Source organism: Sipha flava, unplaced genomic scaffold, assembly GCF_003268045.1.
Source record: "Sipha flava isolate LNK unplaced genomic scaffold, YSA_version1 1_pilon_pilon, whole genome shotgun sequence".
Classification (NCBI taxonomy): Eukaryota; Metazoa; Arthropoda; class Insecta; order Hemiptera; family Aphididae; genus Sipha; species Sipha flava.
In genome coordinates, this window is record NW_020272783.1 from 5,231,680 (window position 1) to 5,254,963 (window position 23,284).

Consider the following 23,284-nt stretch of genomic DNA (forward strand, 5'->3'; position numbering starts at 1 on the left):
GTTGTACGGTCGAGCGTGTATGATGTATACAACTGTGTTTTTTTTTTTTCTTCTTCGAAAGTCCGAGAGGAGGGAGGCCTTGATGTTTACCGATGGCCACCGTAAACGGTTATTTTATTATTATTATTATTATTTTATTTTTTACTCCGTGAAAGGCATAGTGCAATGACATAGCAAATGCGAGCGAGCTGCAGACGAAAAGATGACGCACGCGCACGCGCATACGTACACATACCAACGAGTGTGTTGTCCATTGTATTTAGAACGATGCGCGTCAAGAGACTTCGCGTTCACACATTTCGACGGCTACCGGTGTTTCAACAGCATATACGAATAGTGTACACGGATAAAAAATAAATATATACCTGAAAAAAAATAAATATTAATAATAATGATAAACGAAATGAAATAAAAAAAAATTCGCTCATTGTTGTGTTAACACGTTTGTGTGCGCACCGTCTAGGCGCAATACATCATGCAGTACGTTTGTGCGCACGCAGCGTATCACAGTACGGCAGGTTCACGTGTTAATGAATCGCTATTATTATATTTGTAAATTGCGAAGAGACGGCAAAAGGAACGAGAAAAAAACCACCTCCACGCACCGGCCGAATACACTCACATTTATAATTAGTACACGCGTACAAACACATACGTATTATAAATAATATACCGTGTACATCGGGTTTTCATTAATAAAACACTCGTCGAGCAGCGCGTAGAACCTATCGAACTAATCGCGTTCGAAAGCCTACCCCGTCCGTCGCCCTCACGACCGCGGTGCGTATATTATACAGACGGTCGTCGTTGCCGCCGCTGAGAAGATTAATTTGTTTTTGTAATCGATTGCATCTATACCGTCTCACACGCGTGCGACCGACACAACCCCTTGTAAGACCACAACACGTCTTCGGGGTTTTTTTTTTCACGTCCGGTTGACTCCGGTTAAAAAAATGTAAAAACGTAACGGCGCACAACTAATAGACCGACGATGGTTTCAAAACATACACCTCCGTGATTGTTTTTCCGAACGCCGATTTCGTGTTATCGACGGCAAAATAAACCCAGTATAAAAACTATTCTTGTTGAATACAATAACATTAATAATCAACTTTTCACTGGTTTCGTATACTTTATTGTTTTTATTTTATTTTAAGAGCGCAATCGGCATGGTTGACATACGTCATACGTCTAAATATTTTCAACGCATAAACACCGAACCACGATATTGACGTTTTACCAAAAATATTGAGTGGTTTTTTTTTTTAACCGTCCGAGATTGTTATTCGTTTACATTTTGAAAAGTTCGACTACTATTTTATATTCTAGTAAAAAGTCAATGGGTATTGAATTTGATCATACGCAAACATTTCTACTATATTTGTGTCGTGAAAATGTCCAAACTATGATTTTGGTATAGAAGGACTCGAAATAATGTACAAAGTTTAATCGAACGATTCGCATTGTTCGTATAACTTTTGAATAATTAATCAGTTTGAAAACGATTAAATTCTACTAAACGAAAACCACCTAACGATAAAGCGTTTCAACGTATAACATGCTGCGTAAACTCAACGTCTATCTATATATTATATTATAATACGTATTATATTTTACACTTATATAAATTGCTTAGCTTTCATCTTGGAACGAAAACATGGTTTAGCGGTAAATTCACACGGCTCAATTGACTGCTTCGTTAGATTGATCACAAAACAAAAAAGTAAATTATTCATTCCGACAGATTACGGAAAGAAAATGATGCAGCATGTAATGTACAAAGCGGCGGTTGTAGCGACGCGTTTGTAGGTATAACATGTGTCATAAATATTTCCTATATAAATATGCTATATAAATTGCATATAAATACATGTTCACGCATCGCGGACGTGATGATAATCATTTCCCGATTTATTTTTACGTGTAATATTTTTTCTGAAATGTCTCTTTTTTTTTTTTGATTTTTATAACGTTGAAAATCTCCGTACAGAGTTATTAGAAAATTAACATTTGAAGAAGAATTCACCCATACAATGGTTACATTCTTTCTAGACTTTGTCCAATGCATTTTGTACATTCCGTTAACAATCAATATTCGCTGTTTCCTAATATATAGAGAACACATTAATATACATCATTGTAAAAGTGTGGATTCGAAACGCGTATGCGTTGGTGGTAATGTATAAATATTTTTTTTTGTGGAAAAATGTGCATCGTTGCAAAAAGTCATACAACGATAAAATTCGTGACAAAACCATAAATCGTCGTATACTTTGTAGTATATGTTAAACGACAGTTCTATATATATATTATACCTACTTACTTACCTTTATGTATTAAAAGTACATAATATAACGTTTATACATATATTTACAAAAAAAAAAAAACGCGTGCACGCGTAAACAAACACGCTGCAGTGGTAGCTGATTGAATTGCCGCCAACATGTTTTGTCATCGTCGTCATCAGTTTAATGTATTCAGATTTATTCCGCGCGCAGTAAAGAATACGAAAACGAAGGCAGGAAAAAAAACTACTAACTTAAGCTTAAAAACTATCTTTCGGCGGGTAAAAAGCTATCTGTTGAATTTTCCAAACCGCCCTCGTTTCGTATGCAGATTAAGATTAGAAAAAGATTCTGTTTCCGCTCGAGTTACGCGAGACCAGGCGGTCGCATTTGCGGTGGTGGTTCTACGTTTCGTTTTGTTATTTTTTTCTGGTTTTTTTTTTTTTTTTTTTTTGCTCTCTTTCGTTTTTCTCGTACTAATTTCTTGATAATTCCGATGCCGCCACAGAGGCGGGCAAGGACGAGATACGATATAAAAGACGTGTGCCGTGTGCACACTGTATAAACTTTGCGCGATGAGTGGGCGGACGTTGGTGGACCGGGGAGTATGATACCAGGAGGAAATGAAAAACAATAAAGTAGACGTCTCGCGAGGAAGGAGGAAAAACTTTATATCTCGGCGGCGAACTCGAAATATTTACGTTTTTTTCTTGCTGCATTTAAGGCGAAAAAAAATACCCCCGAGGAGATTAACGACGATACCGCGGTTGTTTTATTGTGGTATATATATATATACGTTGCGCGGTGTTATCTATCTCGCGGAAGTTCTATCCGTGCAAATATGCGTTACCGAGCAATTAGTATACGCGTTGTTGTACTCATACACAATACGCGCACCGGCGACGCTGGTTCAACAAATACGCGAATAAAATAATGCTCGTCGTATCGTTCGCACTGCTTGCTTCGCCCGCCGCTCGAACATATGTGCATAAATATTGCACGGGCAAGCGGAGGGACGAGTGCATGCAAAACCACTAAATAAATTGCATTCGTATACCTGTGTGCGAAGGGATAGGCAGCTTTAACCTTGCGAGGCGGCCGATTTCCGTACCCGCAACGATTACGGGCGTGTAGGTATACGTGTCGTTTATCGCGTGGAGTAATGTTTTTTTAGTTGTTTGGACAAATGAAAAATATTAAATTATCGAACGTGCGGTGGTGGTGTGCGATTGACGATAATACATTATACGTTTGTGCAGTACTGCGTAGAATTACACAGTCAACGCCGCTCGTTCACTCGATTTATACAAATCGGCTGCAATAAGCGGCCGTGTCGGTGTGCGGCGGTTGCGGTCCAGAAACACGATCAGCGCCCGTCCAAACAAGGACCGGTCGTTATAAAGTCACAAATCACGTGTAATTATGAATGGCGATAAATAACCGGACGAAGATCTTTGGCGGTTTTTTATTTTTTGTTTCGGAAATGACGACGTTTCAACTTTTATTTTATACAATGTTCGATCCCGAATCATTATGTTGTTCTTTTGACCCGCTGTTGTGCGATTCGGCGGACGAAACTCGAACGTATGCGTTTATCGCTTGTCTGTGATTTCTGAAAACCATACTCGTACAAATACTGATTTGTTTGACAAAATAAAGCAAATGGTAGCTAATACGTATATTCGTTAGAAATCATATTACAACTGTACCCAATAAAAACAAATTTAGATAGGATATACTCGTGTAGCCTTCCAATATCAACGGGCAATTCAAATGTTGTGCCAACATTCAGTACACGGTGTGAGCAAATAATTGTAAATCCATTTTGGAAGTTTGAAAATAATAGCCGGCTCTTGGCACAAGCTCCACGTTGAGATCGCGCGGTGACTATACGCGATTGTCGCTGCCGATTCAAATATAAACCAACTGTGAACAATAGTGGAAACATTATATTTTATGGATTTTAAAAATTGATTTACTTCTAGTGTCGAAAACGCTGCGATGTTTCCTGGTATCCAAGATTAGAATTACACGTAATTGTAACCACTTCAACCGCGGGTATAATAAAAGCGTACGTTTTTCAGTACCGATGTTATAGACCTGAGGTTTAAATACACTGAACAATTCGACTTAGCCTCGTTTTTCCAATGCTCGCCGCTGAGTTTTCTCGGGCGATTTCGGACTCTCGTCCGCGTACGGGCCGCTGCAGACGCGCGGTCGGCCGAACACGGAGTGTACGCGTATAATGACACATCGACGTCATTCGTACCGCACGTGTTGATAATGTCAAACGTGCAGCGAACGTTCCGTGTACGTACACACGCGGTGCAGTCGCGCGGAAGTTCAAAAATGTCAGGCGGGCAATAAAAACGGTACACGGCTCATCAAGTTATATTTTTTTTTTTTCGTTGTATTTCTTCTTTCTTTTTCTTTTATACGCTTGTAAAATATTATACGTACGCGCGGTACGGAATCGGGGAGAGAGGGACACTCACGCGGCGACGGCGGAACGATTATAATATTCTCGTTCCGGCGAGCACTCCGGTCGGTCGGCCGCACCGCGGTGGTATACGACGACACCGCCGCGACCAACTGCTGCTGCTGCGCCATCAAGCGGGCGAGGACACTATACCGCTGCGAGGGCGGTGACGGGCAACACACTCTTAAGGTTAAGATTGGTCTCCGAGGAGAAATAATACATATTGTGTTGAGCGCACGTTCCGTGTGTGTATTTTTAACGTACGCGTTCCTCTCTTTCCCCGCTTAAGGTTGCGTGTTTTCGTCGTTCGGTTACCCCGTGTGCCGGTCCTCCTCGACCCTCATCCGCCCGCCGTCCCGTCGACGACTACCCCTCTTTCCGGCCGCCGCGGAACACGAGTAAGTAAGAATCGCGGGCGCGCGTTTGATTTACGAGTTCCGCCGCCGCACCGCGTAGGCGTGTAACACGAGTCGAAATATCAAGTTGGCTTTTCATTCTTTTTTTTTCTCGTTTTATTTATTTATTTTTTTTACACGCATCTACAGTATATGTGTATACATTTTTTTTTTCAAAACGTCTTGTTTTCAAGTGCTTGAGCGCGCGCGTGTACGATAAAAGCTCCACGGCGGTTATACGATTTATGTCGTACGTTACGACGCACGCGGTCTCCCGTACACGGGCAACAGTTGGCATGACCGCGCGCGCGCGACACAACTTCGCACCCGTCCCCGACACACAACCATTAGAGATTCGTGCGGGAAAAGCTCTATTGGCTATGAACACAAAAACGTTTTATTTTTAGCACATGTGTGTGCAGACAATGGTCGGAAGCCAAACGGTGCGTCCCTCGTTCGACGTCGGTATGATAATTTTGGAACGGTTATTATTTTTTCAACAATACCTGCAGACCGGCCAAAGAATTTGTATAGAACGTTCTCATTATTTTTTATTTTATTTTTTACGCTCTAAAATTATAAGCTATATTTTTGTACTTATAAACTTCTGAACTTCTGATACGTGCGCTGTGTCGATATCGTTTCTATTTTGCTTAATCAAAACACCGTGGTGTTTTAATTTAAATCATTAACTATTAATATTAGTTGGGATCTTTTTAGAGGCAAGACGACACATTTGAAAAATAGTATTTTACTCTCGCTCATCGTAGACCTCTAGTCAAGTGGCTTATGTTCGATATAATGAAATGTATTTTGTACAAAGTTTTTGTTGTTCAAAGCCTTCAGGTATTTTGCATAGGCAACGTAGGTTTTCAAAACTTTATAAAGTAAAAAGTCGGTTTTGAACTCGTAATAATTTTTTTTTTTTTTATTACATCGTGAAAGTAATTATAATTCGTAACTTATTGTTCAACTTATCCAATCTACTCGATGTAAAGTTGTTTCAATATCGCGGAGGAATTACAGCTCGCGGTGTACATAACCATTACGTTGTTAATACTGCATTGCTCGATTTGTGTGGACGGCCGTATTATAATTAAACAGTGAAATAAAATACGTTACACTCGTGCGTATTATATAAAGCTCCGGTGCACGACGTATTCGTTGATAAAACGCCTCTCCCTAGTCGAGAGCATAAGTAAGCGATACACATAATAATGATCAGCGTTGATAGTATAATACTCGGAAATGCGCGCGCGGCGTGCAGCTACCGGAATATTATTATTGTCTGGAAAGCAAAGTGCTTATCCGCTGTCCGCAAAAGCCGTGTTTACGACCCCGGTAATGGGGTCCGGGCTCGAGTTAGTTTTCACTTAACCGAGGAGTGCGCACCTAAGGAAATAATTGGCCGTTTAATCTGTGCGTGGGCTTAATAACGCCGTCGTCGTAAAAAAAAAAAAAAAAACAGAAGAATGAGGAGAGAAAAAAAGGAAAAATAAGACACGACCGGGAGAAAACAATCCTCGCGCTATAACAACATAAGGCAGTTAAGTTCATTAACGGGCTCGCGCAAAAGGAGATAGCGCGGCGGCGTATATTATATCCTACACGCGGGAAAGGAAAAATGGGGACCACGCGCGCGAAGGGAAAAAGGATCATAAATTTCAACGGCTGCTGAACCTGCGGTGGTGGTGGGACCCAACAGCACCGGGGTGTATAAGGGTTTTTTCAGTGGTGGGTTTACGGGGCGACGACTATACAACGAGGACGACGACGACGATGACGACGACGACGACGACGATAAAACTAACAAATATTAGAATTAAAAATAATTCCACCCCTGTGTACGAAATGCAAAACGGGCACTTCCTCAGGAAAAAGGGGAAAGATTTGCAACCCGGTGAATTATTATCGCATCGGTTTGCGCATATATATATATGTATATAAATTCGCGGCGTGTATATATTATGTATGTATATACAGTTATATATAGTTTTGAAAAAACCGTAGCGTATCGCCTTATGTTGTTGGCTTCTTCTTTTTCTTATTTCTATTTTTCCCGTTATTATTATTTTTTTATTTTTCCACGTCGATCCCGGCAAAAACTACGGTGGGGGGAAGTAGAAATTAACCGACCGTGGTCGTGGTGTTCGGCGACGGCATGCGTAAAGTGCGGTGCCGTTTGCGATGGGTGGTGGGAGTCGGGGTCAAGCGAAATAATAATAATAAAAAAAAAATAATTAAACTCGAAACTCTACGCGATGTATAAATGTGATTTTTTTTTCGGTTTTTTGTTTTTCATAAAGTATATATGTATTGTAAATATTGTATTTTTATTTTTTTTCGAGCTTAAAATTAATAGACTCCCGTCGTCTCGGTGGTCCTTAGGGGGGCTTTATAAAAATATTTACGTACACTTGGAAAATATTCCTTCGTCTCTGGCGAGCAATGTACACCCATGTATATATATTTAGGTTTACACCGTGTGTATTGTATAATATACCGAGTCGAGAAACGACGAAAACAAAATAATAATAATAGGAACACGAAAACTCGTCTGGGCCGACCGCGCTCGCACAACAGCGACCAATAGACACGGCTGCGGCAGTGGCGACACAAACCCGTAATTAAGGGAAAGGAAACCGACACATGCAAACGTACGCATTATACGGTATGCAGTATATACTTACGTGTGTGCGCGTGTGTGCGCGTGTAACCGTATAATATAATTTGTAATGGCTCCTCGTCGACCTTACCCCGTTAAATAGAGTTTTTTGATTCGACCGTGTCGATGTGGAACCACGCACCGGCAGTGGATACTTTTATCGAGACGGACGAAACCGTCCATTTTTTCACGATACGTACATATAGGTAATTTATTATACCTCTCAAAATAGGATAAAAAATAAAATAAAATAAAACCATAAAAAAAACATGGCATTATTATACATGTGGTTCACGTTTGTCGCAACGCGCCTTGCAGTATATTATTATAATCCGAAAACTTCTAACCCAATGAAAAACGGACTACTGCCATCAGTTTCGATGTGATCTTAGCTTCTATTAAATTTTTAACGTAAAAGTTAGTCAAATTTTACGATTCTAATTTTAGATTCTAACCCGACAAAATATACTTATTTTTCTTACAAAATTATGTTTTTATAATTAGATTTTCGATTGGATAGTTTATCTGAGTCGAAAGACAAATATCGTGTATAAAAAAAAAAAAAAAACGTAAAATCAGAAATCGTCATCGTATAGTACCTTCGAGATGTAATTTTTTGGTTTTCTCAGCGTAAATATTCATCACTACGAAATCACTAAGATCTTTACTCGTAATAATTCTTTAAATATAATACTATTTTAAAATTAATAAAATACGGGTTAATTAATTTAAATAAGGACCCAGGGTTTTATGGTTTTTATTTTCTTTTAGTATTGGTGATAATTGGTGAACGAATTCAACGTTACGTGTCGCCATTTTAAAATAATTATAAACATAGAAGTTGCTCTTTCATAAAAACATTTAAATTCCAGTAAATTTTTACCCGTTTAGAAAAAAAACTTATGTAGAAACCTGAAAACTTACTGCGCTATACATCCGTGTGCATTGGTCCGACAGCAAAACATATATGGTCAGTAAGTGTTAAATATGATCGGGTGTACCCTATGCCGCATTCAAGGGGAAATGGGGCGGAGTATAAGTTTAATTTAAATCATCAAGTATGTAAATAATATCATAATACGTTGTCTGTATGCTTTTATTCGATATAAACGGAAAAATAGGGGTTATCACAAACGTTCGGTCGCAGGCGTGGCATTGGCTACGCGTCCACCTACCATCGGTTGATGTATATGTATTGTCGCTGGAGAAACAAGGACGAAGGAGGAAACTTTAATTATTTTCAAATGATTTTGACTAACGTTTCGGTCATATTCCTAAGGTTTGGAGCTCGTGTGCGTTGGTAATCGTTTCGGTACAGCGATCGCTGCAATGCAGACGTACCAGCCAGCCGTATGCCGGTTGGTGTATTATTATTGTTGTTATTATAATTGTGTTGCAGTACCTTAGCCGTCGCTTGGGTGTGCGTAAAACGGAAACGAATAACTACTATTATAACGTGCGAGGGTGATGGAATCTGCGACGCATCTAAGTCTTTCCTACGAGGTCGGTGGTTGTCAGTGTTCGTACACCACCGACGCCGTGTTATCGACGCGTTAATCCCGCGGACGGATAACGTAACGTTTAGTGTTGGATTGCAACAGACTTTGGCAAAACGCAAAAGATCGATTATCAAACTGCCCAAAATGTGTTCAAACGTTGAAAACGCGTTATCGCGATCAGACTGGATCGATTCGCGTAACTGATCGGGAGGTGACCGCAACATGACGCGATCGACCGTTCCCGACGCGTTTCGGGATGTACAACACACACTTTTAGTTTTGTCCGATCACACAGTGCCGTGTTTCGGTTACCGGATTTTATATTTCAGTTAATTGTACACATCGTGTATACTAACTTTATGAACATGTTTGACACCGAAAACTAATCGTTGAAGTACCAAACCACTCTTTCCTTTGGAACATGAGTTCCAAAGAGTACAGTGATAGGTTATTAATAGTTCTCACCAATACTTAAAAAAACGACAAACGATTCATGAATTGCACTGTTTTGTGTCTTGTAAGTTGTAACACACTGAAGCGTACCTATATATCTATCCATTTTTTCCGTTGTTTAGTTGATATCAAATAAGACCTAATTATTTAAAATTTACTACATGAAATCCTTATTTTATTTTTTTTCTCGAACAATTAATTTTTTTTTTCTAACTCCTCTTAGCCCGTGCTCACGTTTCTTTCACTCGAAAAACTTTTTAATTACTTCAGACGCGTAGAGACTGTTCGCAGCGCAAACCCTACGTAGTATACCACACGTACGATTTGCACGCGGCGTTTTAACATCCGAAGAAGTTTCCTATATAAAATACTGCATTGATGTGTATAGGTGTCCACATTAAAACCGTACGGACTTTCCAGGCGCGATGAATACCACGTGTACCTAAATATTTTACGCGGACTACGGCGTTAGTTGATCGATAAACAGTCGAGCGTATTGCAATCGTAAAGGCAAATATTGAGACCGAAAGCAGCACGTTTTCGTTTTTCGTTTTTTCTCGTAAACAAAACGTAATGCATACATAATACATAATTCGTTCGTTTACAATGTAATATTGCTATTGTGCTACACATGCGACTCGCCGTGTTCTCTCCTTGCTATGTACGTAACACAAATGTACAAGTACACGGTGCTCAGAGGAAATTCTAAAATTCCAAGTGTAATACGTGGCCACACAGATTTCGATAATACTGTTAATACCATTCGTATACGATCTTCAATCAATTCATCGAACTCATCTTCTGCTGCGTACAATACGGTAGGATATGAGTTTATTTACCTTATACACGTTCGTGTAAGTGGTGGTCTCCGTGTAATATTTCACGTGACGGAATATCCGGGAATTGATCAATATTATTTTACCCATTAACAGATTGCATGCAAAATGACCATACGTCTTGCGTCCATACGCCCTTGCGCGGTTGTTTGTGTTCGCATATAATTATACACATTTTCAGTTTAAGATTTGATATGGGGTTTCGGGACATCAAATTACCGATGTATTATATACTCGTTTTATTGGTTCATGCATAGAGGATTCAATGTTTTTTTTTTTTTTTTTTAGAAAAATATCATTTGTTTTTCCTTGCGTCTTATCCTATTATTGGATATTATTATTTTTTTTTATTTAAGGTATTATTTATTTAAGGTTTTAAATTAGGTACAGTTTTGATTACCTACCTCCTGTAAGCTAAAAGCTTGTGTTGGAAGTAGAGAGTTGTTATATTTACATATACAAATAAAACACTTAGGTAATTTTTATAATATTACAACATAATATAATGTTATATTATATGCCATATTATGTTATGATTATGTGTATATTATCCTTATTGGGTATTTGACGATATTTTCAACATTGAATTTAATAACGAATCGAAAAATAGTTTTTTACACGATGAAAACTTATAAGCAATTCAAATGTTCAGAGATTGTTGGAAACAGTTAATTTTATTATGAAATGTTGCTATTATACTATTGTTAGTATTATTATTATTCATTACGTATGCAACGAATTATTACAATACTTTATTTTTAAGGTAATTAAACGTGACAAAATCATACGCAGCTTAATAACACATACTATTATACTATTATAGCTTAGTATGTTAACGCAGTGCTAGTAAATTCATAAATGATGCGCTTGATAATAGTAAAGAAGTAATAGTAATTTTTAGACCTAATGAGTACTTTTGATACTATAGATAATTTCTGTTTAAAAAATATCAGTTTAAAATGGTGTAAAAGCTACTTTAATAAGAGAACATAAATAGTTTAAATTAAATATATCATAGGCGAAGTTGATATGGGCTCTTTATTGTTTATATTAAACATGTGATTTAAAAATTGACAGTCAAATTGTAACTTATTCAGATGATACGTGTCTACTATTTTCAGGTGTTTTGTCTGAATGAGTACGTGATTAAACTGCCATAAATGATACAAAGGAAAATTATTAGGATATTATGTAAAAATATGTTTATGTAAAATATCTTGTAAAGGTTATTGTAAAAATAAACTAAGTTATTGGCTTTATTACCAGATATTACCAGTTGAGAGAATGTACAAAAAAATAATTATAAGTATTACGCTCAATCAAAAATTATGGATTTTTAATTTTTTCAATTTAATCAATATCTACACTGTATAGTATGTAAATGTATAAAATGTTCTTTGAATTTAAAACTGTTTAATTTAATTTCAATATCCGCGTGTCGTCGTAACCGCTCGCGTAACGAAACAATTCGCTTACGAGATATTACGTTATTGAATAATACTCGACGATTTGCAATTGTTTTAAAACACTTTTGTCATAAAAGCCTAATGCGCGGAAATTACATAACTCATGTAACATTACGAATAAACAAACTGGTAGGTACTGGACTTTGGAAGTCATTGTTAATGTCTATACGTCTGTATATCTGACGGTGGCGGTTGTGAAATAATATTTACGGCACAACATCCTCGTGGACTTGCATATTTATGCGTTTATTACATCCCATAGCCGCGTGGCAAACGATGTGAAGTTCACGGAATAGCACTTAAAAGTTTGGGTCGGCGCGGTCAGTCGATTCAGTCGTACACTCGCGTGTATATATGGCGGCGAGTCTGTAACAAAAAGCGTCAACATTACTCGATATGTACACACACACACACACACACAGACAAATATGTGCATAAATTAGGTATGTATAAAAAGGGTAGATGTATATTAAGGGTGGGCGGGAAGGAAAGTAAAGGGGTAGGATGGAAAAAAAGTGGTTAAGGAAAATAAGGTGAGATGGATGTATACATGTACGTGCAAAGACAGGGAGAGAGAGAAAGTGTACGGATATATGTGTTGAAAAGTTGCCGTCGGCACAGTTACATATTATTATTGTACAGTACGCATGCATGTGTAGAATACGCGCGCGAGGCTCCAAAAAGGTAGTGTCCAGCGACCCGTACGCGGACGAGCGGCGGCGGTTTTTGTGCCGTTTTAAAACACGCCTGTGCCGCGCACGGGTATCCGGTCGCCGTTGACCTGCAGGAAATAATAATAATAATAATGAAAAGAAGTCGAAAAAAAGAACGGTAACCGCAGCAGAGTATACCGTACACGAACGCGCGGTGTTACACGAGTAGGAGGACCCCGGCGCGAATAATTTATTAAGCGTGACGTCGAGTGGACATTATGTACAGCGTTTCTCTTTCTTGTTTGTCGCCGCGTCCCTAACGTACGTGGCACATGTATGCGGTACACACTTGTATATATTGTTATGTACATGCACGCAGCGGCCGGACACACATTGTGTGGCGAGCACAAGAAACGACTAATAAGGTCCGGCCCGGTCCACCCCGGTTCACTACCCCAAAAGTGTGCGTATTTACATAAAGACACGCGAGCGTACCTCTCCCTGTTTAAATAACATTCCCATATTCACGCGAGATGAAGCGCGTATGAGTGCGTGCGTGCGTGCGTGCGTGCGTGCGCACACCGTTTGCACTATATTATTCGGGGCGCGGCCGCCGACTGTCGCCGACGACGAAAAGGACTTTACGGTTGTCCAGTCCGGAAAGGGTATATTAAAATTAGAACGACCCGCTACCAAGAAACACGGTTCCGCAACCCTAGCTTCCCGTCGCGGGGGCTCAGTTATTCGACACGTCCGTGCGCGCCGTGCGCATGTACCTACATAAATTATTCACAATTTCCACGTTTTCTCGGCCGCCGCTGACCACCGCACACGTGACTTGCGCGCGCGTGCAATACAACATATATAAATCAACCCCGAAAGCGTTTTAATTAAAAACCCCGTGCGACGTAGATGCCGACGGTGGCGGCTGAGTCGACCCCGCGGAATGCAGACGGGCGTACAATTTTTCCACGTACTTTACTGGAAGACGTACGTATCTGCGAACAGAAACTAAGGTAACTATGCCCTATAGTCGCAGACGCTAAATCGTATCGAAATCGGATAAAGGCCTGCACCTCGTGCCCTGCGTTTGAGCAGAAATAATAGAACGTATACTTACTTATAATAATTAGTATAATTGAGACGTTTGAAAATTGAAAAACTAAAAATACGGCTAAAACATTTGTATCTTAAATAAATATCATGTGTATCTACGTATGATATCACCGGTTGTTATAGATTTTTGATGAAAAATGTAAAGGAAGTACAGTGAAAATAATATTTCTAAGTGTTCTATTTGCCAGTTTGCTTGGGAAATGATTTTCCGTTGGTTTTCGATAAATGAAAACATTTTTCCGATAGCTATACATATTTTTGGAATTGTATAGGTACTTAGAAATTTTTTACAATCTAATCTTTGCCTTGAAAATTATATCCGTACTCGTAAAAACATGTTATGTAATACACCTTAGGGAAATCGCAGTAGCATACGTGTTTTTGTTCGATAGATTATATTCGAAAACGCTACGAAAAGGATGTATCACACGTATTATATTACACTTCACCTAATACGTATTATCATCACACCAAACTGTATCTCAGAGAAACTTGCAGCGCACACGTTTAATGATCTGAAGCTGACTTGACGTATTTTGTTCGAAATGTCATTTAATACCTCAAATGTATCCATCCTTTGAAAAATATCTCAATAGTCGAAGTACGGTAACATGTGGTTTCAACGTGTGTACTTTAATTATGTACCGATCTATTAATATAATAAGGACTGACGAATTACTACCAAAATGTCTACTTCATCCTTTATGCGGTAAAAATCTGAAAATATTTATTTTTCTACAACTATCCCAAAAAGATTAGTTGATATTCGCGGATACACACAAAATTGAACACGTAAATGTACAGTGGTTTTGCTTTTAAAATGTTTTTAATGTATAATATTGCCATTAAATATACATTGTTAGTACATATAACAAGCAGCCAGTAGGTTTAAATTAATGCGGTGGTACATAATTATGAGGGTCAATTATAATTTATTATATTTTTGAATCTGTTGGAATCATTTGAGTAAATTAACTATAATTACGTTAATTGTAAGTAGATAAATATTATAATTTCAGTTTCTTCACGGTGTTTCGAGATTACTAGGTGTAACGTGTAAATCATAATTTAAAATGAAATAAAAATACTTTTTTATTAATATATATATTATGAACAAACAACAATGATAATAATAATACTAGCGAATAAATAATAATAGCTAAGGAAAACAGTACATTATAATTTTTTTCTTCAAATAAAGGGCATTTAACGTAATAGTGTTATCTCGTATTTAATTGACAAGAAATGTTTAAGGTTTCAAGGATATAACACAAGGACACTTAAACATTTAAAATGTTTGAAATTATGAACGTGCTATATTTTAATATCTTAAGAAATATATGGTGTATATCGATATAAGTACACTTTTATAATATGTTTTGTGGACACAGAAAATGAAATAAGAATGTAATGCAATTAAATTCATGTTTATAGAAGTATATTTATAGTTAATGTGTGAATTGTAAAATTAGTTGATTCATTTGGATGGATATTTCAACGATATAATAGTTGAACCGTTTTTTAAAACAAACGCATTCTTTTAAAACTGTTGTGTTCCTCGTTTTAAATCTACCTCTAAGGGGAAAACTCCTTTGAATTACGAACGTAGGTTTTGTGCCACTTTTTTTTTTTAACTGGCTACACCCTTTAATAATTTGGCACGGATATTATGATCTCTCGAAAAGAATTTACCCCCATCCAACCCCTATAAACCTTTTACAGCAAAAATGTCTCACCCATAAGTTGTCTTTTCCTCGGCATACTTTTCAAACGACTCTTATAGAAAGATCCGATTTGTATAGTCAAAAAAAGGCTTAAAAAAACCTCAATCGATTTTCTTTAAAATGTATATAAACTATATTTTTTTATATAAATTGACATTGTGAAAGGTACTTGACTTATCGACTATATGTGTAAAACGTTTGTGCCTAAAGATGTTGATAGTTTAACGATATCGTATAAATCGATGGGGGCCTTATACTTTTAAATTTCCAAATATTTTTATACATTAATTTCTGAAATACTAAAACTAATAAACGTTCTAATAAAATTAATTTTTTTCAACATTTTTAATCGAATAATTATCGATGAAAATAATTATATAATAAATTATAATTTATATGTACATGTAAACATTTAAGAATTTTAAGATGAAATGTTTGGTAGAACCGTAAGAACGTTATATTTGATCAATTTCATGTTTTTCTATTTGTATATAGACTTACACGGTTTTTGAATAACTAATTTTTTATACTCATAGTACGAGTATAATACGAGTATAACGTCATCAACGTCTTCGAAATCATTTCCAATCGTCGCGTCGTCTTCTTACCGGCCACCAGGTATATGTAATAATAATTAATAATTATTATTACCCGTAGGTAGGCTACGTAATACTCGAGATAGTATACGAACGCCGAAAGACAGTTATTGAGATGATGAAGAAGAAAAAAAAGAGAGAGAAGTAAAAAAAGACGGAGAGGATTTAATTATAAAGAATTACATTTTGTTCATACGATTTTTTATTTTTTATTTTTTGTATCCACCGAAGTCCTGAAAAATTATTTAATAGTACAGCTCGGAGTCGGGCGGGTTGAACTGAAAATCAAACGATACGCCCACGAAATTTGTCTAAGTCACCTGACTGGATAGTCAAATGGAACGCCTACGGCAATTTGTCCCGATTGACGTGTTTCTTTCTTTTCCATTTTTTTTTTTATTCTTACATTATTTTTGTTTTTATTTCTTTCGAGTTACTTTATTTTTTTTCTTCGCGTGACTACGAGCCGGTGTTGACTACGGACGAAGACTACTCTGCCGACATCAGGTCGCCACGGTTAATAACAATAACAGGAACCGTACGGCGAAGGATAATGAATAATAATATTTCACGCGAAACTGCCAATTATTTTAAATTTTTCTCGTTCCTTTGGAAGATAGTTTTTTTTCGAGTTTACGTAAAGCATACACTACGTTTTATTCATCGACGGGAACTTATATAATGCAAAAAAATATAAACCATATTTGTTTTTCGTTGGCATACAAACAAAAAAATCTACCGGAAATCCTGTTTAGAAAATCAGTTATGTTGCATTTTAATTTGTCGTTTTATTTTTTACATTTAGCACCAGCGTGTGCTATATTATATATTAGTACTTTCGATAAATATATATATATATATATAAGTATAAATAAATGGAAATTAAGTTCGGAAAACTGTTTATAACTGTAGCAGTAATTTAGTGTACATGTATGTTTATGAAGATGTACGTATACATCTTGTACAGAATATACATTTATGCGCTTATTAAAGTAGGATGCGATAAAAATGTCAAAATAAATTATTGTCAAACTTTTTTCGTTTCATACATCCGCGTTAAAATAAAATACTATTAATTATTATACATACACCGAGTTCGTACAAATCGAATGATTGGTATTCAATGTATTAATAACATATGTTGCGTTACAGTATGTACCAACTCGTACACACATTTATAATCAACCGTATACAAGATGCGATAAGAACCGTACCGGAATTTATTCCATAGCTGAAAATCAAAAACACGAATACATTATGCACCAACAGTATGTTTTGCATTGTTTTTTTTATATTTCGTAACTCTTAAGAGTTTGTTCAACGATTTGATTAACGATGTTATTATCTCAATGTCATCATATGCATGTCTCTTGTGGTCAGTTTTATATTTGCCTAGAACAAATAAAAGCCATCGGTCTGGTAAGCAGGTGAGACGATTGTCGAAAGGTGAGCAGGAATTTGTTTATTTACCCGATCATTCAAATTTGGACAAACCTCGTGCCGACACGTATTTTGATCTCGAGTCAATAAATTTCGAGCACATTCTGTTTGAAAAGACTCAAAAGAAATGTTACTCGCGAGTTATCTTTCTATTGTACTATTGTTATTCGGTGATCGATATGATCGAATTCAATCAATTTTTTCATTTCCAAAAGTTGATGGAATAATTCATAGAGTTGGTCTTCCGAGTATAATACGAAATCGTAGGCATATACGCTGATTTTATTCAATATACAACAAAATGACAAAGAACATACGTATTAATAATAACCGATTTTGGCGTATTACACAGTGCGCTGTGAAAATATAATATCAATTCGTTTAAGTGTATGCGTTTTTTTTCGTCCAGTACATTAATTTTTTCGCGCATGGTACAAGTATCCATAATTAGTCTCGGTGTACTGTAGATCGCAAATCTTTAGAATATATAATACATTTCCAGGTCGTAAATGCGGGAGTAGACGAGTTCATGATTTGGCAGATGACCTGTCAATTATATTGTTCAGCGCACTATATAATATTATGCATGTTATTGGATATATTATAATTATACGTGTATAAATTTAATAAATAGTCAACAATATTATGGTTTTCATCCTAAAACATGTGAAATAAAAAGGATATTGTTTTTTCCAGGAGTGCGTAAAACGTGTTTATTCGATGAAAGACGTAAGTTGAACCGTAATAAAATATTATAATACGTACATATTATTATTACCACTTAGATAGAAATACTATTATAAACCGTACACACACACACACACACACATATATATATATATATATATGCGTGCACGCGCGCGCGTGTGTGTGTGTATAATGGCTGAAGCGTGTAGTGTACACTCGTAGACGATAAATCACTGCGGACGATTATCATAATTGCCGTTTTCGTTCGAGCCATTATTTTTAATTGAGCAAATCGTCCGCGTACACGCGCGCACGACCGCGTATATGTAAAATATGTTACGTACACGCGCGTTTGTACACAACGTCCGCGGTCGAAAACGCGTACGCAGGTACGGAATACGTGTACATTTGTATTGTGTGGACCGCGCACGTACTACGTGGTCGTGATGAATCGAGTGGAGAGATAGAGAGAGAAAGAGAAAACCGATTTTGAATATTAATACTCGACTATTTATCATAAAAACGTACGTTAATTTCCCCCTCCCCCGTAGGTAAACGTATCCCGTGCACCGTACACACGGGCCGCGATATCGTACAGGCGCCTACGCTCGCGACAATCGTACACTTGCCGTCGTCGGCCCTGGACGCGATAGTAGCGAACGCGCGAAACGGCCGAAGCCAGGGTCGGCGTTACCTTTCGCGAGGCCCTGTGCAGGTCCTAGGTAAACCTAGGAGCCCGGTCCTAACTTATTTTACCCGCAACAATAGTCGCCTGTAGTCTGTAAGCCGCAATTAAAGGCGATCACATGTAATATATGCGATATCGGGTAATGACCGATTAAATTTAAAAAATGCGATAAAATAAATGTATCCCGGTTTCCATACTGCGCGGCGTGCCGTACGGGTCGTTGTTGGTGCTTCACATGATATATAAATTATAATATTGTTGTTTTGTTAGTTGGTTTTTTATTACACGCCAACGGATTTCTCTAGAAATCGCACTCGCTAGGCGATCCGCGCACATTTCACGTTTTATTTTATGAGATTTTCGTACAAAATATTTTTCAATGAAAATTTTAAGCACGAGGCCCTGGACAAATGTCCCGTTTTTCCTCCCCATAACGCCGGCCTTGGCCGAAGCACCCCGTGGTCGAGTACGAGAGCGCCTGTAAACCCGTTCGCACGCGATGAAACGCAACGTTTTTTCGTGTTCGCCGATTCCGTGGCGCGAGCGATCGTCATCGCCGAAAGAGGCGCGTACACACGAGAGCATATTTGTGCGCCGCACCGGGTGAAACGTTTGGATGAATTCCGTTTGATCGTGTGTACAGAATGTGCGACGCATGCCATGTTGTTCGAACGATATTCATCCATTCGCTGACCTATTCCAGACCGTTATTAGCGTTCGACGCACGACACGAAGTCGAAATTTTACACGACGACTCGAACGCGCGCGGTTTGTCTTTGAACACGACCAAAGTACCGACAGCGAGCGATTCGCGATGCGACCCATTCGGCGAACGATGGCGAACGGATCCGAATGATTACACGTTTACGCGATCGCATTGTGAGCATTCGTCACTTTACGCACGCTCGTTTCGCACCGCGTCGAGTGCATCGCAGTGGTGGACCTACCGTATTTCGGTGAGCGTAAAGGTACGCGTACGCAGTAGGTAAAAAAAAAAAAAGAGAAAAAAAAACGACCTATAAAAAAATTTACGTATATTGTGTTGTGTACTCGTAATATAAAGAATATAAAAAAATAGCGTCTGCGAGATAAACAATATTTAAAAAAAAAAAAACCTTCGCGCACCGCACACGATAATATTATATTATAAAAACGACGGAGACGACGACGACGACGAGGACAACAACAACGAGGACGATACGCATGCACACTTCCCTTATTCTTTTTTCCTTTTTTTTTTTTTCCTCGCGGTGTATACGACCCCCCGCTGAGCTCTGTGGGGTTCTTCGGCGGCGGCAGCGGCGAAAAAGAACGTCGTGGTTTACATACATTCACACACACATATATATATATATATATATACTGTTTATACATACGCAGATAAGAGTCGGTGGCTGCGGCGGAGCGAGTTTCCTTCCGATACATTTCATTCCGTTTTTGCGCAGCCCCGGTCGAGATAAACGCGCGTCGCAAAAAACCGTTACCGACCGCCAACGCCGCCGCAGTCTTTTCCGCTAATAAGCCAATGCAATCAACGCGGGTCCCTCCACCGCCCGCGTGTCGTCCGACGTACCCGAACGTTTCGCGGGCAATGCCAGGGGGTGCCGAGTCGGTCGCGGCCTCTCCGGAGGTCGATCGATCCATGCACCGACTACGCGACGATTACGTTGTTGTTACGCGCGTACGTTAAGACCTGCACGCAATATCGATCCGTTCGCGCCGACCGTGTTGTCGTACACAATCTACCGCGCGCGATTTCGAGACGAGTCGCGGAACAATTGAACGATTACGTATTCCTTCCATCAATGTTGTTTCGCGCACACGATGTGACCGCCAAACGCGCGTGTTACAACGAAAAGCGACCGGAAAACCGCGTAAATAGATTGAACACGTGCATGCCGTCCGAGGGTGCACGGCCGGCGCGCAACAAATCGCGTGCAAAATCGGTTACGATAAAATGGTACGCAACGACTACTGTTACAGAATAATGTTATCAATCTTCGTCGTGTGTCATCACCACTGTCGTTCGCATAAATACAGTGCATTGGTTTGAAAAACTTAACATTATAATTAACAACTTAATCTTTTTTAAACCGCAGTATTCTGATCAGTGATTTAAGAAAGTATATAAACATAAACAAATCAATACGATTTTATGTAATTTTTATCAATCGTACGGATAGTGTAAGGCGATATTGTAATATTGTTAAAATGCATTAATACGTAGTATTATTTTCTTATAAACGTTTATCCGTCAACTAGGTGATTGATCGTAAATAATGATCATTCAACTGATTTTATTGCAACAATACCGTGATCATTGGTTGGATTGTTGGGTATTGTAAATAACATGGGAAGAAAGCCCTCACGTTGCTTGACTTAAATGTCTGACAAAAACTTGAAAAAAATAATTCAGCTATAGTTATTGTTATTGTTTTGTACAATACGTTATCGATTAAAAAGTTCAATTAGTATTAATTTTGTTTTTATCATCTACAAGGTGTTCTGTGTGTAATTAACAGTTATAGATTGCTATTTAGTGTTTAAAGAAAAATATTTATTACTGGACCTATGCAAAAAGTGTTACCCACTAATTCCGCAGACCTGACTCTGATAGAAACGCGTGTATCATGGGACCGGAATAATAATAATAATATTTTAGACATGTTTTCGGTTAACCCGAGCGGTATACAATGTTTATACGGTAATATAACGTTTGTGACGGCTCCGAATAAAATTCCAACTCGGACAGGTTGTTGCAGGGTTTACCACAATATTACAAGGGTGTGTAATAACAGTTTTTTTACCATTCGCTACCGTGTAAACGTGTTACGTACACACTCATAAATTATACGGTGTACACTACCCGATATAGTACGACGCGCGTACTATATTCTCAACGTTTATCGGAATTTCCTTCTCTTATTTCCGATACTTCTATTTACCGTACACGTATACGCGCGCATATACGAGGCGTATATAATATCGTGAGAGCTATTTTTTGCGGCTCACGGGAGAGGAACATATTACTACTACCACTACTACTACTACTATTATTATAATTTTATAACGCTAAGAGGATGCGCGTCGGCGTTACGCGGTGGTGGCGCGAACGGGGTGCGGGGCGCGTGTTTTGCATAAGCGCCGAGGGGACGTTCGGTGGCGCGCGCGACAGCCGCTGTGAACAAATTGAAAACCGCTTAGCGTTTTAATTTAAACAACGAGCGCGACACGACGGCCGTACGCGAAATGCCCACGGATTGTCCGCGCGCCCGTCCGTCGCTGTCCGACGGAGCGGGTGGTCGAGGAACGAGTGTGTGCATAGTGTCCGGTCGTTGGACCGGAAAAAGTATGGACACACGTATATCATATACTCGTATTATGATACACAATCGGCGTGATTGCCCGACCCCCGTACCCCTGTTGCGGCGTTGTCGACGTACATATTAATTTCGGTCGAGTGTTTTTTTAATTTTTCTTTTTTGCCATGCGATTTTTTTCATTATTTATTTTTAATCTATTATTATTTTCGCTGTTGTTGTTGTGTATCGCAATACGATCGTTGTACGCGAGCGACGACCAACAACCCTACGCGCGCGCTTGTGTTAAAATATATGATGCCTGTACGTACATGGTGCGCGCAACATCGTCTATGTGCGGTAAATTAATTTATGTTTTTTTTTATTATTTTTTTATACGTTTGGATGTGTCCATAAAATCGAGTACACGCCCTGCGTGTATGGACCCGAACAAAAAATACGCACTATTTTTGTTTTCGCGGTCTTTTTTCAATGCTCTTTGTTCGGTTCACTGATTATGCTGAGCCGATGATGATGATAATAATAATAATAATATATAATATATTAATCCGGTAGTATTGTTTTCGATTTTTTTTTTCCTTTTTTCTCCGATGGTTATGTATGTACGCGCGTATTGCCACTGGTGAAATTAGGATTCGATCAAAATCACGTTAATCACGACGAATCGTGGCAAACGTCACGTTTTTATCATATTATTTCGTCAACACATATACGTATACATTCCCTTTGTGCACTTATTAAAACGCACGGTTTACCGCATACGCTTGTCACCCATTAAGTTCCAGTTAGTGAATACTTCAAACTGTGATTTTTACAAAATCGTTCGATATCGTTTTAACAATAAGCTGAAAAACGTGTCTAAACACCCCACTAATGTGCACAAATAAATTTTTTTTATCTATCGTTCTATACAATTTTTCACAATTTTTTCTATATTATATTATACTTACAACTTTATAGTTTACCCCGTATAAGATAAATT

At 38.2% G+C, this 23,284-nt stretch overlaps 1 protein-coding gene across 2 annotated transcripts in view; it reads left to right on the forward strand.

Annotated features, from left to right (window-relative positions):
- LOC112682007 (homeotic protein proboscipedia) overlaps positions 1-23,284 on the forward strand; it is a 63,600-nt gene that overhangs the window by 22,203 nt on the left and 18,113 nt on the right. The window contains exon 2 of one of the 2 annotated variants that reach the window (XM_025552439.1): positions 18,304-18,336. The exons of the other annotated variant lie outside the window; for it this stretch is intronic. Coding sequence (XP_025408224.1) covers positions 18,304-18,336 — 33 coding nt within the window. The remainder of the gene's footprint in view (positions 1-18,303; positions 18,337-23,284) is intronic. 2 annotated transcript variants of the gene reach the window in all.